An 18,625-nucleotide genomic window follows, 5' to 3' on the forward strand; every position below is an offset into this window, starting at 1 on the left:
GCCCTTCTCTTCGCCAGGAGGGGCCATTTTGTGAGGGAAGCGGGGCCATTTTAAGGGTTTAACATACTCCTCAGGGCTGGAATAAAAAGCAACATGCATTAAATACGCGCTGGACTCTGAGGCATTAATGCCTCTCCCGGCCCCACGGGGGCTCGCAGGGCCGGGATACGGCAGTCCCACGAGAGCTGACGGCGGGCCAAGTCCGCCGGGCCTGCAGAGGGCTCCCGCGGCCACGCCGCTCGGGGAGGAGGCGGGCCGCGGCCTGGAAGCGCCGGGCCTTAGCGGGCGTCGCTGGCCGCTTCTTGGTGTGCCCGGGGCGGCCAGAGCGGCGCGGCGAGGGCGGTGCTGCCTGAGCGGCCTAGCGCGGCCTTTCCGCCATGGGGAAGAAGGGGAAGCGGGAGAAGAAGGGGAAGGGGGCCGAGAAGACGGCGGCGAAGATGGAGAAGAAGGTGTCCCGCAGAGCCAAGAAGGAGGAGGTGAGGGGCTAGAACGGGGGCTTTGGAAGCCCCGGCCCGCTGGGCCTCCGCAGTGGCATTGCGGCGTTCTCTTGGGTCTCGGGGTGTTTTATGAAGTGGGGCTCGAAGGGAAAGCAGGCGGTGAAGGTGGAGGCGTGGGAGGTCGGTGGAGGAGGTTGGAAACGGGTATTTCACGTTGAAAGCACATGAGCGTATCCAGGTGCAAGCGGCTGTAACTTGGGTAAGTCACGTAAGAGCCTGCCGATCAGCACCGGGTACGTGATGTGCAGGTGAAGGGGTTCTGGGATCACAAAAACTCGCGTCTTGTGTGAGATTTAGGGTTAGTGTTAGCGCGGACCTGGTGAAAAAGCAGAGCTTGTCCTCATGCTTTGTGGGTCAGCCTGCGGAGCTGAAGCAGGAAAAAACATCATAAGGGGTGAAAAAGGAACTGCTTCCAGCAAGGCTTCCATGTGACTGACAAGCTGGAGCAGTGTGTGACAGCAGGGGGTAGAAGAGGAGAAGAAACCCCAGTTTAAGGGTCCTTTTTGCTTTCCAGCTCCCTCATCCCTTTCTTCTGTTTGTTTCTGTCACTCATAGAGTAGGTGTTTGTATTTAGGTCTCAAAACAGCTATTTTCCCCTGGTCAAAACACAGTGTTACCTGTTACTAGCATAATGCACAACTGAAGACATGGAGGGAGCCAGTGTATGTATTTCCTGGCTGCGGGAAGAGCTTATGCCATGCTGCAGAGGTGAAATCCCCAGATTCTGGAAATCTCATCTTTAACTACACCTTCAGAAAGGTTAACTGAAGGGAGGTAGTGAGCAATGGGGGTTGCAAGAGAGACCACGGATCAGAAACTCCCCCTAGCTGCAGCCCTGCTTCTGCCCTCGCAGCTCTGTGTATCTGCAGTTTTGGATGCAGGTTAACAGAAGTTGAAAGGGGATAAAAATAACGTGCAGGTTTCTCTCCAGCTACAGCGTGAGGTGGGAATTGAAAAGAGTTTTCAGTTCCATTTGAGCATCTTTGCATTGCAGAGAAGAGGACTGGCTGGGTTGTAGCACTGTAGTTGCTCATCACTTCGTCAGGTCCTGAATGATTTGCATTTACTTGCAGATTTGTGCCGTGTTTCTCCTGCAGGAATAGCAGGTTTGTGTTGAGTGCACTTAGAATGTCATCCTTTTAAGGGCTCTTTTGAGCAACTTGTTAGTGTTTTAGGGGAGACCAGTCTTTAAACTGTATGAGGAAATGTGCAGCATCCATTTCTTGCAGTTTTCATGTGGTGTGCAGTGGCCCTGTGCATGTCAAGGAGCTCACGTCTGACTTTTATTTTCAGGAGGATCTTGAAGCCCTGATAGCAGAATTCCAGAGTTTAGATGCTAAAAAGACCCAAGTAATTGAGTCATCCTGCCCACCACCCTCACCCAGGTAAGAGAGTGTATGAGGCTTTGGCTGTCACTTCTTTTGGTACTTTTAATGAAATTTATATATGTAAAGTTATTTCCTGAGAGTGGAAATATCTGGCATAGCTGATATCTGGAGTTCCAAAATATCTGGTATGTTGAATACCTGTTTCAAAAAAGGACCAAAAGCTTGTTTGTTTTTGGCCTTAAAATCTACTTTTAGTCATCTCATCAACACAAAAGAGGCAAAGCAGTGGTAGATTACAGGGCTTTGGGGAAAAATAAAGGTTAAGGGGAAGTTTTGTATTTGGACTAGAAAGCTGAAAGGACTTAAGAGACCAAAGGATGCATTGTGAGGTACAAGACACTTCATCAAGTGTAGCTTGGGGTCTGCATACTTCTAGGTTCCATATTTCTGGTTTTTGTGGCTTGTTAAATAAATGCCTTTCTCCAAGATAACTTTTCCTGGCTGTGTAGTGGGATATGTCAGTACCCTACTGTTGGTCTCACAAGGGTGTTACAGTGGTCAGTTCCTTCTTGGTAGTGGTAGAGACCTGTCTCCACATGTTACAAAACACTCTGGTGATGTGTAAAGCAATGACCAGTGCAGGCTGCAGAATAGTGATGTAGATAAGTTGATCTGAGACAGCCCAGTTCTACCCATAGTTATGTGCCCTCGCAAAACTAATTTTTGTTCTTGACACACCAGCATTAAAATTCAAGAGCTCACGTCAAAAGGGGTGTTAAATGACATTATAACGTGTGCTCCTAAAATAGGAGAAGACTTCAGACAGTGTCAAATTAATCTTGCTTGAAGTTTTTAAGAAGTTAATTTCTTTGAGAAGTTTTTAGCCCTGGGGTGAATATCACAGTCGTGTAATTTGGCAGATGATGGAGAGACCTTTGTGGCTGGAGGGCAGAGGTGCTAGTGCTAGCTGAGTTTAAGACTGCAAGGTTCTTTTACAAGACTCCTACACATTACTGGTTTGGCCATCCCTCTTTCTTCTGCAGGCTGAATGGCTCCCTCTCTGCTCACCCTGAGAAAGACGAGTTGATCCTTTTTGGAGGTGAATATTTCAATGGCCAAAAAGTAATGTATACTTCAATTTTTTCTTCTTTATTCCACCCTCTCCTTGCCTTTTACTGTAATTTGCATGAGTCTCATTTGAAGTGAAATTCAAGGCAGCACTCATAAAATATGTATTTTTCCCTGAATGAGAGCAAAATAGCCTTTTAATTCTTCTGTGATATTGTCTCATGCCTGAGCAGTTGGCAGGAAGGAGACATGCTAGAACCCATTAAGAAGTCAGAGTAATTGTCTTGGCATCAATATTTCAGGGCTTCATAATTTCTCCAGACTTAATTGTAGTCATCTGCCCCTCATTTTTTGATAACTACTGAAGAATTTCTAACTTCCAGCTTCCAAAACAAGATACATCTGTAGCTTTGCTGCTGGCAAGGCATTGCCTGGCTTGGAGATGTGTACAGTAGCAAATACTTGCAAGAGGACACTCTTGTTACTGCATTTCTGCACACTGCAAGTGTTTATTTTGTTCCTGGAGGCAAACTGGTCCTTATGACACTAAGAAATTGAACATACTGTAGCTTGAAAACTCAAGCCTGCCAGTGGTATTTGGCTGCCCTAGGGTCACCCAGTGTGATGTGTTTAATTCTGCTTGCTTCACTACCTTAACTTATTCCTGTCTCTGGGGTTGAGTAGCAGTTTGGGCAACTGTAACCTGCACATCTGTGTTAAACTTCCAGCTTCTTAAGTCTTTGTATCTCAAGGTTTTACCAAGGGCTTGGGAAAGAACAGTCCAGTCCAGTGAATCACTTGGACTCCCAGTCTTGTGGAGGAGGTTGTTGTCCTTCCCTGCCTGATCAGGCAGGAGGGCTGTTGCTTTGCAAAGCTGGTGCTGGGCTCTTTCTCCCCTGCATTCACAGGTAACCGTCAGGCATGCCTGTGCTTGGATAGACTGGCCCTGTCAAATGGAGAGCTGTGGTGATGTCTATTTTCTCTTCCTAACAGACATACCTGTATAACGACCTGTATGTTTACAACATCCGGAAGAACAGCTGGTCTAAAGTAGAGATCCCCAACCCACCACCAAGGCGATGTGCACACCAGGTAAGGTACTGGGTTCTGGAATTGTTCTAACATGGCACTAAAGATGGGTAGGTGATTTCCCCCCTGCCCAGGGTTTCTGGCTTCTCTTCATTCCCCTTCTAATGGTGTAACTTCACCTCTTCTGCTGAGGGGGGGGCCTGTACAAGTCCATCTGCAGTGCTTGTGCTCTCTGGAAGCATCATTGGGTGTCTTCTGTAAATGTTTAGTGTGAAGACTGGTGTTGTTGTTGGGTTGGCAGAACCCGGGGGGAAGCTTCTGTTGAAGATGAGCTCTCTTTGCTGCATCATGTAGGGACCAGCTCAACCATAATTCTGTATTTTCAAAAATGGTGGTCAGGTTATAACTTCAAATTCAACCAAAGTGCTATGAATGGCAGAGTTACTGTGCATTATTGTTTCCTTAATGCCTATAGGTCTTATCTGTGGGCATTACAGATACTGCTGCTCCAGCAGTGTGAAAGACCCATTGCCATAGGGTGTCCCTGCAAGAATACAGCAGTTGGCCTCTACAAAGTATCCCAGCTGTATAACACAACAGACCACTAGCACTGACTGTGTGTGTCCTGCCTTTGGCTTGTGACATTTTTTAGTTCCTTGTCAGATGAGCTGTTTCTCTTTAGTCTGCAAAGGCAAGACACAAAGTTGCTTAAATTTTCTCTGGGATATCATGATACTCCCCTAGAATTCACCTCTTGTACCTGTGTTATTAAGGTCACTGTCTGATTGTGATGATGAAGGATTTGTGTTTGTTTGCTTTATGTGAACACCACATTAGAAACTGGACCAAAGACTTGTATTTTTTGCAGGTCTTTGGCCCTCTCCAGCTGTCTGGTAGATTATCTTACCTGTTGCAGCAAGTGCCTGGGTGACTGGTACACTTCAAAAGCTGCCATACAGGATGTGAATGTTATTTTGCTACCCATGGCCAAGGCTCTTTAGAGCTTCCTGGTAAGATCCAACATGCCGGTTAGGTTCATATACCCTTGTTATGCTACACTTAAATGCCAGTCTTGCTCTGAGCTGTGTGTCCTGAAAGATTCTGACTTGATTTTTGAGGGTGTCTTGTGGTGCGTAAAAAAAAAACCACAACCAACCTTGATTTTAGAGGCCAGATTCCAAAAGGAGACTCTAAATTCAAACAGTCCCTAGGGGATAAGGAGGTTGCTTTGTGGGTGTTTAGTTGAGAGATGTTTGGCTGGTGTTGGTAGCCAACAGGTGGCTGTCTAGCAGCTGAATATGAGCTAACCAGGGAGGCTGTGCATGAGGGAGCTGCAGCTGGATTACCACAAAAATCAAATGGGAGTCTTGCTTCAACAGTGAGTTTCTGTCTGATAATTATACTTGTACAGGAGACAGTTCAGCCTCATTAGTTGACTGGTGTGTTATCTTTCATGTGACTTAATGTTTAATGTGTATTGTGCATTAAGCAAACAGAAGTGTGTCTGTGGGTTTGTAGGAGCATGTTTTCAGTCTTATTTGTCATCTCTGGCCTCAGACACACAGTTCTGAGTCGAACTGATGTAATGAAGTCAATGTAACAGAGCCGAGGCGAGAACCCCTGTAGATGGGAGTTGTCAGTTGTTTGAGGAGAAGGTTTAGCTGTGTAATGAATTTTGAGCCAGCTCTTCAGAAGGTCACACACAAGCATGAGTGGGCTGTTGCATCTGCCTTTCTGTTCAGCTTTTAAGTTCTAGATGCCTGTAAAGACCAGGCTTGTATCCCCTTTGTTTAGGCAACTTTCCACAAATCCTGTTCAGAGGCACACCCATATTTTCTCTTGTGTTTAGTCTCTGCATGTATAGGCTGGTTTGTCAGGGTATGTTCATATGTCTGATGCTAATAATCTTTGCTGTTTGCTGGGAAAGGTAGGTGGCTAGTGGAGCTCTTCTGAAGAAAGAGATCGTTATCCCAGTGTTGATCTCTGATGGGTACCTGGAAAAAACACATGTGGAAGGATTTGTTTATAGTGTAAACAGCCCAAGAGATCCTCATCAAGGAAGAAATTTGCACAGTCACATAGTTTCCTTTTTGGGATTCCTTCCTTCTTCCTTAGTGCTTACGCAGATAATTATACTGAATTAGTGTCTTGCTCTTCCCTCCCTGCTTTTAACTGTCAGCTTGCATTGCAGCAGTGTTTTGGTGCTGCTCTATGAAAAAAACATACTAAAAACCACTTTGATACTCTTCTCTCTGCTGCTTGCCCTAATCAAAGAACTAACAGTCTTCTCTTGTCCAAATGATGCACATTTCCATGTTTGTTTTTGGGGGGGCTTTTGGGGGTGGTTCTTTTTTTCTGGGGGGAGGGTGGGGTGGTGGTGGTTTTGTTTCTGTTTCTTCAGAGGAAACAGTAATGCTTTTCAGGTCTTGGGAAGTGTCAGGTTTGGACTTGTGCTGCACTTTGACTTCTTTACTGTTTGTTGTTTTATCATCTACAAATCTGTAAAGGGCAATTGTGCACTGTTTATGGCCTTTTCCAGAAGACTTTTCCCTGCATTGCTATGCCTGCCTGGTGCTGGGATGTTAGATGTGTCTTGGAGGAGGGAAGTGCCCCTGTTCATCCCATGCCTCAGGACTCATCACCCACAGTATGTGACTAAAGGATGGGTGAAATGTTGCTGAGCCTTAGCTGTGGAGAGGTTTTCTTCTGGTGAGCAGAGAGATTCGAACAATTGTTAAACTAAATTGTTTAGTTTAAACTAAATCCCAAGAAGCTTCCCAGGGAACTTTTAATTTGTGTAACTGAAATTCAAAATGCTAGAAGGTGGGAAGAGCCCAGCTCCTTGGCCAACTTTCTTTTGCTGTAGGGGCAATAACAATCATAGAATCATAGAATAACTTGCATTTAATATTCCTCTTCCTTCAACCCTAGGAAGCTGCTTCTGTCAACCAAGGCAGCAGCAGCCGCTGCCACTTGTCTGCTCCCTGGTATTTGGAGGCAGCTGCACATTTGACTGATAAAAGTACTTCTGTCTCTGGTTTCTGAACCCTTGTCTGATCCAGCTCTTCATTCTTCTCCTGACAGGCAGCAGTGGTGCCCACAGCCGGCGGGCAGCTGTGGGTATTTGGCGGGGAGTTTGCATCTCCCAGTGGGGAGCAGTTCTATCATTACAAGGATCTCTGGGTACTGCATTTGGCTACCAAGACCTGGGAGCAGATCAAGTAAGTAATGGGCCATCTTGCCTAGACCATGCTTTTGCCAATAAAGGTTGGAGCAGATGATCCTTGAGGTCCCTTCCAGCCTGTGATTCTATGATTCTGCGGTGTGCTCTGAAGTCAGTGGTGTTGACCTCATGACAAACTGTACCAGCATGATCTGAGTTTGATTACTGTTATAGTGCTGTGGTTTCCCAGCTGTCTGCTCATCTCCATTCAGTACAGTGATGCCCATCCTAGAAATAAATGGTGGAGAGGACAGCCTCCACTGAGAAATGGAAATGAGAGTTGTGTTCCAAGTCTGTTGAGGCCAAAATGATTTTGTTTAATACATGATTTTTTGGAGTATGGGTGTGCTTGGGTGTTACTTAACTGAAGAAAACAGTATCGTGAATAGCACTTTGCCTGTTTCAAAGCAGTACTTGTTGTTCCATTTTGTGGGTTCTTACTGGCTGGGCTGTACAAGACCAGTACAAGGATCTCCCAGTTTTACCGCTGCTCGAGAAGACAGCTTGTATCTATCCACAGGGCCAACTTCACTCCTGATAACTGGCTTTTGCTGCCTCAGTATTCCTTGTCTAAGTAAATAGGTGCCAAAAGCCCTGGTAATTTTTAACAGAAGTTAAGGTGTCCAATATCTTCTGTGGATCTGGCCTGAAGTTCTCTGCTAATGTTTCTGTAACTTTTGGCTTCTTTGGTTATGTTGCTTTTGTTTGAGAGAAGGTCTGATGGATCATCCAGTAGACTGAGAGGCTGGAGATGTGGCTTTGTTTCCCTTGGACATTGGGATTATCTTGACTGTGGGATTGGTCAGAGTCCAGCTTCGAGTGAAACTCTGGTGCAGCTGATCCTTGAGGTGGCATGGGGTAAGCAGCAGGTTTTGAACACTTGCTTGTCTGCTGTTCAACCTGTCAGGCTCCTGGTTATGAGCTCTGTGTACTTCCTTTAGATGGAAAGCTCTAGATCTGCCTAGGTTGATTACTTTTCACCCTGCTTACAGAGTACAGGTGCCTGTTTGTCTATGTCTCTCTCTTCTTGCACAGTAGTTGAGAGGGCAGTTTAAGACTGAGCTGTGCAGAGACGGATACCCTGGCTCTGCCTTGGCACATGCCTGAGGCCACACAGTGAATCATCTTGCCTGTCTTCCTTTCCCCCCCTCCTAGCAAAATGGGAGGATTGATATTGCCTCATAAGGGGAAAAATTAGAGGTTTAATTTTACTAATGTTAATGTAGCACTGAAGGGAATCTGGTGTGGAAGGTGCAGGAGGGCAGATAGAGCCAAAGTGCTAAAATCTCGAAGAGTCCAAAACAGGCTGTGTTAGAGGATGCTTTGGAGCACAGGATCTTGGCAGCTGACTGCTCTGCAAGAATCCAGGGTAGTCCTTTTGCATGCTCTGGGAGGCTGAGGAAAAGCTGTTTGATTCGTAGGCAGCTGGTTCCTGTCCAGCACTGTGGTTCTTGGCTCCAGAGCTGGCAGTGTTAATCTGGTAACAGCTGTAATTTGCCATGTTACAGGAAGCCAGGTTTCCTCTAGTAAGCCCTGCCTGTCTTTGAGAAGTGGGGGTGAGAGAAACCCTCCCAAACAAGGGAGGGCTCTTTAAGAGGTGCAAGGATTAAAAAGACCTGTCACTGTGCGGGCTGATCTGACTATTGTTTTTAGGAGAAGCTGACGTAATAACTGTAAATGTGAGTGCACCCCTCCCAGCTCCCCAAAATAACTGCTGAATCCCTTCCTTCATCTCAGCTAAGTGAAGGGGATGAATTCCAAATGCTTTATATCCCTACGAGTTTCATATGAGCCGGGGGGAGGAAGTGATGCTCACCATAGAGTTCCTACTAAGAGAAAGTGTTGACATTTCAACCAAACTCCTGGTGGAAGAAATTCTCACAGGAGAGCAGTGTTAATACCCAGCTGCAGGGAGAGCAAGGGCAAGAGATTGGTTTTTGTGAGCCATCAGAGAATCCAGCTGAGGCTTCATTAGCTCCACCACCGATGGCGCAAACTGTTCTCTCATGGGTTTGCAGATGTGTTGCTGTCGAGCTGATTTAAGGTTTTCCACTCCAAAAACAAATGCTGCAGTACCTGGCCTGCCTGGGAGTAGGACCTGAGGTGGTTGTGAGCTTGTCCTGCATCTTATCCCACATGGGAGAGCAGCCTGAGGGATGCTGAGTGTAACTTACACTGCAAAAGCAGCTGTTCCCTCCCTGGAGCTGAGCATGAAGCTTGCATGTGCTGTGAGTTGCAGCAGGCCTCCGGGAATCCCAGGACCCAAGTGGACTAAAATCATGGCAAGAGATTTTGTTGTGATGGCTTGTTGCAGCTAGTGAGGAAGGAGACAGTTTGGCAAGGTGAGCTCCTGGTCCCTCCTATGGAGCAAATGTTATGTACCATGCTGTTCAACTCCATCGCCATGTATTGCTTGTTGAATGCCCCTTTGGCTGCCATGCCACAGAGGGAGGGTGCATTTGGAGACATTGATGCTTCATTGTTTCTTGGTAGGAAAAAATACAGACATTTTCTAAGTGAGCATCATAATTTTGATGCCCTGAAGAGATGATCTTTTCTCTCGCTCTGCCCCGTGCAGGGTCTACTCCATTTGAGCTTCTTGATGTGTTTGGGTGGATGTCTGTCTTTCAGCCGTGCTGGTATTCTGAAAATGCCTGTGGCCTGGGCCCAGTGTTTGGATAAAACAAAGTGTATGTCCTCCCCATCCTTGGGCAGAGCTACAGGAACTGCATTAATGAAGCATCTGGCAGAGAAGGCTGGGAGGGGATGTCTTTGTTTTAATGCTAACCTGACTGAGTGTGAAAATCAGGTTTCTGCTGCCTCTTTGCTTTTCCATGTGGCATCTTGATTACAGTCTGCTTGGAAAGAGGAATAGAAAAATGCAGAGATGATCACTGAGTTGTATGAGGGATTCTTTTTTCCTGCTTCTTTTAAAACTGATCGTAACACGTGCTGCATTTCACTTCTTTCAGCATTTTGCTTTTCTTGCCAGGGAATCCCATTGCTGCTGTCATTTTTCCACATAGATTTCTCATGTCTGTCTGAAGTCTAGCACTTTTCAAATTGCCATTAACCAGCTGGGATGACTGGTGACAATGGGGGATCAGCTTCGGGGCTTGTGATGTTGGAAGAGTGAATGTATCTGGGAAAACTAAATGGCAAGGGAAGATTGCATAGGTTTGTTGGTTCATGGTACAACAAGCCCTCACACAGTAGACCAAGCAGTAATTCCATGTTTCCAGTGTGGTAGGAGTGTTACCTGAATAAATGCCTGGTGATAGACATTTGGGGTACAGACTGGTATTGAGTAAACTCAGTTGGATTTGGAAGACATCATTTTAGTGCAAATAATAGGATACCATAATTGTTCATTAAGAATTGTTTGGACAAGAGAGACAGTTTCTGTTCCACATGGAAAGAATCACATGTGCCCTTTTTCAGGTGGGTTTGAGTGTGCTGGTTTGTATGGATTGAACAGCTAAGATGGCCCTGCTGCAATCCAAACTTGCAGTTTTAGGCAGTCTAGTTATTTCAGCCCTACAGCGTAGATTTCAGACAATTATGTTGTCCTTCCTGGCCTGCAGTTCATAGAATCATAGAATAGTTAGGGTTGGAAAGGACCTTAACGTCATCTAGTTCCAGGCCCCCTGCCATGGGCAGGGACGCCTCACACTGGACCATGTCACCCAAGGCTCTGTCCAGCCTGGCCTTGAACACCGCCAGGGATGGAGCATTCACAGCCTCCCTGGGCAACCTATTCCAGTGCCTCACCACCCTAACAGGAAAGAATTTCCTCCTTATATCCAATCTAAACTGCCCTTGTGTAAGTTTTAACCCATTACCCCCTGTCCTGTCACTACCGTTCCTAATGAAGAGTCCCGCCCCAGCATTCCTATAGGCCCCCTTCAGATACTGGAAGGCTGCTATGAGGTTTCCACGCAGCCTTCTCTTCTCCAGGCTGAACAGCCCCAACTTTCTCAGCCTGTCTTCATATGGGAGGTGCTCCAGTCCCCTGATCATCCTCATGGCCTCCTCTGGACTTGTTCCAACAGTTCCGTGTCCTTTTTATGTTGAGGACACCAGAACTGCACACAGTACTCCAAGTGGAGTCTCATGAGAGCAGAGTAGAGGGGCAGGATCACCTCCTTCGACCTGCTGGTCACGCTCCTTTTGATGCAGCCCAGGATATGGTTGGCTTTCTGGGCTGCAAGTGAATAGTGAAGCTGGCTCATGTTCAGTTTCTCGTCTACTACCACCCCCAAGACCTTCTCCACAGGGCTGCTCTGAATCTCTTCTCTGCGCAGCCTGTAGCTGTGCCTGGGATTGCTCTGACCCAGGTGTAGGACCTTGCACTTGGCATGGTTAAACTCCATGAGGTTGGCATCAGCCCACCTCACAAGCGTGTCAAGGTTGCTCTGGATGGCATTCCTTCCCTCCAGCGTAGCAACCGAACCACACAGCTTGGTGCCATCGGCAAACTTGCTGAGGGCGCACTCAATCCCCCTGTCCATGTCAGCGATGAAGATGTTGAACAAGACCGGTCCCAACACCGATCCCTGAGGGACACCACTCGTTACTGGTCTCCAGCTGGACATTGAGCCATTGACCACAACTCTTTGTGTGCGGCCATCCAGCCAGTTCTTTATCCACCGAGTGGTCCATCCATCAAATTGATGTCTCTCCACTTTAGAGACAAGGATGTCGTGTGGGACAGTGTCGAACGTCAGCTGCTCTACCCCTGTCCATCAGTTCTGTAGCCCCATCATAGCAGACCACCAAATTGGTCAGGCAGGATTTCCCCTTAGTGAAGCCATGCTGGCTGTCACCAAGCACCTTGTTGATTTCCATGTGCCTTAGCATGCCTTCCAGGAGAATCTGCTCCAAGATTTTGCCAGGCACAGAGGTGAGACTGACTGGTCTGTAATTCCCTGGGTCATCCACTTTCCCCTTCTTGAAAATGGGGGTTATATTTCCCTTTTCCAGTCGTCGGGAACTTCACCTGACTGCCGTGATTTTTCAAATATGATGGCCAGTGGCTTAGCAACTTCATTTGCCAGCTCCTTCAGGACCCGCTGATGGATTTCATCAGGACCCATGGACTTGTGCACATTCAGGTTTTTAAGATGGTCTCAAGCCAGATCCTCTCCTACAGTGGGCCCAAGGTCTTCATTCTCACAGTCCCTGCATCTGCCTTCCAAGTCTTGGGTGGTGCGGTCAGAGCATTTGCCAGTGAAGACCAAAGCAAAGAAGTCATTCAGAACCTCAGCCTTCTCCAAGTCCAGGGTAGCCAGTTCTCCTGAGAGCTTCCGGATAGTCTGTTTTTGATTTGCTATGTACCTATAGAATTCCTTCCTGTTATCCTTAACATCCCTAGCCAAGTTTAATTCTAACTGGGCCTTAACTTTCCTGACCTGGTCCCTAGCTTCCTGGACAACATCCCTGTATTCTCCCCAGGCCGCCTGTCCTTGCTTCAACCCTTATAAGCCCCCTTTTTCCTTTGAATTTTCCTCAGAAGCTCCTTATCCACCCAAGGAGGTCTCCTGGCCCTCCTGCTGCACTTCCTTCCAGTTGGGATGCAACACTCCTGAGCTTGTAGCAGGTGATCCTTGAATATCAGCCAACAGTCTTGGGCTCCCCTGCCCTCCAGGGCTGTATCCCATGGAACCTTACTAAGCAGGTTCCTGAAGAGGCCAAAGTCTGTTCTCTTGAAGTCCAGGGCAGTGAGCTTGCTGCACGCTCTTCTCACTGTCCTGAGGATCTCAAATTCAACCATCTCGTGATTGCTGCATCCAAGGCTGCCCTGGAGCATCACAGATCATTCTGGTGCCATAAGAGGCTTGGCTGTAAAGCACTGTTAAAGAGAAGACCTTAAAAAACTCATCCCTGTATGCAGCATCCCCGTGTTGTGCATGCAAAGGCTGCTGGGGAAGTCGATGTCCATTATCTCAGCACAGAGATAATGTAGTGCTACATTATCTCACAGTGCTGCCAGCCTGCTCGACAGAGTTAAACTTTGTTATATTTAGCAACATTTAGCTGTATTTACTTGTATTTTGCATGCACACACATGCAAATACAACAAATCCTAGCCCATTAGAGGACTTGCCAGCACCTGACTTCAACTTACAGAAAGCACCTTATCGTGTGTGATACGTAAGGTTGCCTCAGTGCACAAACTCTGCCTTAGAGCTAAGCAATGTTTTAACCTAATTGCCTTATTTCTTCTTAGAAGGTTCCTTTTCAGCTCTGTTGCCCTATGCACTTCCTCAAAGAGAGACGGGGAGCATCATGCTTTGGAGATATGCTTGGGAACTGGCAGATCCCTCTTCTCTGTGGATCTTTATCTTGCTTTTGAGTCTGTATAGCTCCCTTCTCTTTAATACTGGAATGTTAATGATACTTCCATAACAGTTTTGTGAGATGTGCTATAAATACTTCAGGGTAGCATTTCGCAAGTTCATGTTTAATGCTGTTTACAAGAGAGAACTGGAACAGTCACTATGCTGCAGGATGCCTTTCAGCATAGGTTTGTTTTCTGATTGATGGCTTTTCTTGCTCATATGTTATGTCACCAGAAAGGTTGGATCCTGTGACACAAAGTAGAAAGGTGCATTGGTGCTTAAGTATTTTTGTGTACCATTGAGTAGACCTCCTCAGGCCACAAGGGAGCCTTATGAGCTTTGATAGATCAGGATCCAAATGTGCAACTGTTGATTGACTTTGCAAGGGATTTGATTTGAGGATTTTGTGCCTTGTGGCAATTGCATATTCACTCATGTATTTCCTGAGTGTGCAGACAGGGGGTTATGCTCTGTGTGTATGCCATTGAGCATTCACAAATACAAGATACAGAACTGAAGTCCTGGCCTTCAGTGGCCTTGAGTACTGAAGAATAAAAGTGCTTTATCCTGAAGTGCCCCTTTGATGGGTTGTTCTATGCATCATCACTTTTATTATTATGGAAAGATTCCAAGCTTCATCTGGGCATCCTCTGGATGAAGGAATGAATGAAAAGGTAACTCACTTAGGCAGACTGTAGCCACTGTGACATGTAAGTCTTGAATCTAGGGGGCCGAATTCAGGTCTGTTATCTTACTGTAAGTCCCCGGGTAACTCCAGAAGCAAATCAAATTCCTTATAGAGCAGTTCTGATCAGACTCATGCTGTACATGTGTAGAGCCAGTCCTTATCCAGACTTATCTTTTAATCTATTTTTAAAAAAAGTCTGGAGAATTTACAGCTCCCTCCCACATGTCTGCTTTCTGGTGTCAACCCCAGGAAGTAGAGTATTAATCATAAAGTCTGTGAAATCATTTCCAGAGTGCTTGTTTTGGACCATGAGCAATGATACAGGTAAAAAGAGACAGTTTGCATTTGGGAAATGAGTCTTCAAGCTTGCAGCAAGTGCTTTTTTTGAGTGGCAGCGTGGTTACATGTTCCTGCCTGTCTTCCTTGACTGTGCCATTTGGTTTTTCCAGTGTCATGTTTGGAGACCGGGGTCAAAGGACCTTGGGTTTGTGAATAGCTCTATATAAACAATACTTTCTAAGAGTAATTGCTGCAAGTGTAGGAGGGCACATCCTTACATTAGAGGCTGTAGACATTCCTCTATAGGTCTTTTCTGCAATGTGTAACCCTAAGGCCAAGGAAACTGAGAGGCTACAGTGTGCTTCCGTGAACTGGTTTTCAGCATCTGTTCTTGTAGGTTATATTGCTAGTCTCAAGAAAGGAGAGAACAGTCTTATGACTGAGAGCAAGGGGTGCAGGTGTCAGTGGGACTTCTCTGAATTCAGATCAGGCTCTATACTGGATGTTTTTCTTTGTGACTTTGAGGTAATTGTACGCTTGTGGGAACCCATTTATTAAAACACACACATTGATGAATAAACTTTTTATTATTCAGGATTAATTTTTGACTTGGAGGGAACCTGTTTGTGAGGAAAGGCAGAAGGCATTCTCTGAGAAAAGGATTTTATTTTTAATGTTGATTTTTTGATGTTAGTGTTGATTTTTAATTCCTTCTTTCCTTAAAAAAAATTTTTTTTTGAAAGGTACTATTGTTTGGAATAGTATTGGGGAACTTTTTACAGAAAAGAAAATAACGATTTCACATCTTGATGAAATTAATACTAAGGTGCTGTTGCGCAGGGTGATACTTAAAAGTCCAGTAAATGCCTAGAAAACCTTACTCTCTGTTAGAATAAAAAGTCCAGGCAGTCAATATTAATTCATTCTTACCCAAATGCTGCTGTTCTGCTTGAAGTTTTTCATTATGACTGGTGTGAGATTGTCATTTTTCATGATGAATAAGGGCTCCCATTTTCCCTCTCCACAAAAGTGTGTCTCTGCACTTTACAGCTACCTGCTGCCACTTAAAGTGTACCAGTATGTTTGTGGATTTAGGTTTTGCTGTTGTTTTCAGTGGTGAGCAGGTTTCTTACTTATTTAGGCTCTGATTCTTCAACCACTTAACACACGTTAACACTGCCTATTTGAGCAGTCTTGCTGTGTGCGCTTTGTGAGGCTCCTCAGCCAGAGTGAAAATATGATAGATTGATCGACGGGGGCAGAGAACACACAAAGCAAACCCTGTTTTAGCTGCAGTTTGGCTTAAAGTTGCCTTTGTTTTGAGAGTTCTTGAAGTTGTTTTTGTTCTCTCTCATGTAATGTGCAGTTTGTAGGTGAACTTGAAGGAGGGTGCATCTTCATTGCCTCTTGGGAATGTCATTGCCAGCTGCCTAGCTTCGCATGAAGCCTTTAGATGTGACAACTGGGGTATTGTTCCTTGTTCCTGGAAATGGAAGTAGCACATTTAACTGAAAGGTCAGGAAGGCTTGAAAGAGCAGAACAGAGTAGCTGCCTTTTAGTGTACAAGATAATAACAATGATTTGTTTTATGGCAATGCCTTTGTTGTTGAAGAAATCATAGAATAGTTAGGTTGGAAAGGACTGTAAGGTCATCTAGTTCCAACCCCCCTGCCGTGGGCAGGGACACCTCACACTGGACCATGTCACCCACTTCTCTGTCCAAGCTGACCTTAAACACCACCAGCAATGGAGCATTTACCACTTCTTTGGTCAGCCTATTCCAGTGCCTCACCACCCTCTCAGTAAAGAACTTCTTCCTTATATCTAACTTGAACTTCTCCTGTTCAGGGGGGGGAACAAAGAGAAAACTTATTTGTGTGGAATTTGTTTCTTGCAATATGGAGGGTTAACTGTTAATCATTAAACTCTCCTGACAAATTAGCTTCTGAGTCATAGCAGAAAAGACTTCAAGACTTTGGGTGCTGTTAGAGACATGTTGGCTTATCACTAGGAATAAAATTATTACTGCAGAATGCCTGTGTTGCAAATACCAGGAGTTACAGGAAGAGCACACGTACTGTTCTGGAGAAAATCATACATATGTATTAAGGCAGTGAGGTTCCTCATGGTTTCCCATTCCTGAAGAACAGAAGGTGAACTCAACCAGCCCAGCTGCTGAAAACTTTAATAAAAATTAACTGACACACTAACAGGAAAGGGAATTTGCTGATAATGTGGAATTTCTTTTTGTTTCAGGGCATCAGGAGGTCCATCTGGACGGAGTGGACATCGAATGGTTGCTTGCAAAAGACAGCTGATCATCTTTGGAGGTTTCCATGAGAGCGCAAGGTGGGTTATTGCAGGATGGCTGATGGTATTGAATCCTCTCTAAAAAAGACAACAGAATTCCTCCAGTAACAGAAAACTGGGCTTTGATGGAGGGATTATCCTCAGCAATACTCTTACCAAGCTAGACTTTTATTTTAGAAATTCAAGTGATCTTGATTTAAAGTCTTCAAGTGTTTGAGAAATCATTGTACCACTTAGCTAATCACTCAAGTAGCTGCTTATCCTTGTAGCTAAAGCTCAATAGATCACTTTTGGCCTCTGCATCTTGTCAAAGAGCCTTGTCTTCCCAAAACATCTTCAGTAGCTCTCATATTCTGTGTGAGGTCACAGCTACACTATCATGGGGACTGTGAAGAGAGCTGTGCTATGTCGTGTCTCGGAGACAGTAAGCAGCAATAAGCACAGTCCCTGGGAGGACAGTGCAAGTTGAATAAGCCCAATCTAGACTTGACTGTGTCCTTGGGATTTTAACCTGTGTAGAGCATTTTCCACTAGCAGTATGTGAGCTGGCTAGTAGAAGGGGAACAGGGCATATGTGTATTTTTTCCCACCCCCATGACAGACATGGCTCTGGTCTTTTGATCTTTTGTATTCTGGTTTAAGTTACCTTTGACCATGTTAACTGGAAAGAGTTGATGAAACCTCTGTTTCTGTAGTAAGGAACGATGGTAGGTAAAAAAGAACCTAGGGAGGTCTTGCTTAAAGGAGCTTTGTCAAATGCAAATTGTTGCACCGAAATAGTAATGTGTAGGTTGCTACGGAAGGAGAAAAGCCATAAATGCAAGAAGTTGAGTAAGGTGTTGCATCTCTTCAGAGATTCCTGGTGCTATTTCAGTGGTACTTTATCCTGTACTAAATGAGTGACCATTACAAAAACCTGTGATATGCCAATTTGCTCTCCCTAGGGATTACATCTATTACAATGACGTGTATGCTTTCAACCTTGACTCCTTCACCTGGAGCAAGCTGGCTCCATCGGGGATCGGCCCTACTCCAAGATCTGGGTGTCAGATGGCTACCAATCCTGAGGGCAGCATAATCATCTATGGAGGCTACTCCAAACAGGTAGAGAGATTTTGTGGTAAGATGGTGCAGTATTTCCTGGATTCTAAACTGAAGAGTTGATGGAAGAACTAAGCAAATATGCAGTTATGCCCTTGGATTGTTTGTACACAATGGTTAAGGTTGCTGTGAACCAGTACTGCCACAAAAAGAGGCATCTTGTCTTCTAATTTTGCCTTCTTTCAGGCAGCTGTGTGCTGATTGAAGACCTTATCTTCATTAAAAATGGATTCAGCATTTTCCCTGCTAATCTAATCCAATATAAGGAGGTGATATCATAGAGCTAGAAACTGGGAGAAATTACATTTTTTGTCAGTAGTGGTGGTTACTGCCAACTTAAAGCATTCCCAGGTAGAAATCATCTGTATTCCAGCACTTGCAGGTTTTAAACAGCAGTTGCCAGAAAGCTCGTATTTTCTTACATCAGTTAAAGGGTTACTGGAGAAGCACTAGTTAGCAAACTCAGTAAGCCAAAGAAGACTTTTGATAAGCACCAGGCTTCCTCTCCTCTGCTTCTTGCTTTGTTAATCATGGTAATTTATACTGGGTAGCCCTTTAGACTGTATGTCCTCATTGACCAAGTATCCCTGTCTCCATGCTGGGTGGGAGGAAGTAAATATTTCATTGAGCAAAAGGCTTCTGCAAAAGCTTTAATGTTGCAAATGCAGACAGAAGACCCAGATCCCGCTGCTACTGTCTCAGTGGAAAGGCATTGCTTCCAGCAGCTTGTTGCTGGGGGAGGAAGACATGTTGTTCTTCTG

At 45.4% G+C, this 18,625-nt stretch overlaps 1 protein-coding gene across 1 annotated transcript in view; it reads left to right on the plus strand.

Moving 5' to 3' along the window:
- Nucleotides 1-247: 247 nt before the first annotated feature.
- KLHDC4 (kelch domain containing 4) overlaps nt 248-18,625 on the plus strand; it is a 30,685-nt gene continuing 12,307 nt past the window's right edge. The window contains exons 1-7 of the mRNA XM_061343265.1: nt 248-476; nt 1,791-1,882; nt 2,869-2,947; nt 3,887-3,985; nt 7,007-7,143; nt 16,710-16,802; nt 17,708-17,867. Coding sequence (XP_061199249.1) covers nt 378-476; nt 1,791-1,882; nt 2,869-2,947; nt 3,887-3,985; nt 7,007-7,143; nt 16,710-16,802; nt 17,708-17,867 — 759 coding nt within the window. The 5' untranslated portion in view covers nt 248-377. The remainder of the gene's footprint in view (nt 477-1,790; nt 1,883-2,868; nt 2,948-3,886; nt 3,986-7,006; nt 7,144-16,709; nt 16,803-17,707; nt 17,868-18,625) is intronic.

The sequence above is a fragment of the Neopsephotus bourkii genome, unplaced genomic scaffold, assembly GCF_033783945.1.
Source record: "Neopsephotus bourkii isolate Nb327-2 ecotype Australia unplaced genomic scaffold, CSIRO-AGI_Nbou_v1 NB_1824, whole genome shotgun sequence".
In the NCBI taxonomy this organism is placed as follows: domain Eukaryota; kingdom Metazoa; phylum Chordata; class Aves; order Psittaciformes; family Psittacidae; genus Neopsephotus; species Neopsephotus bourkii.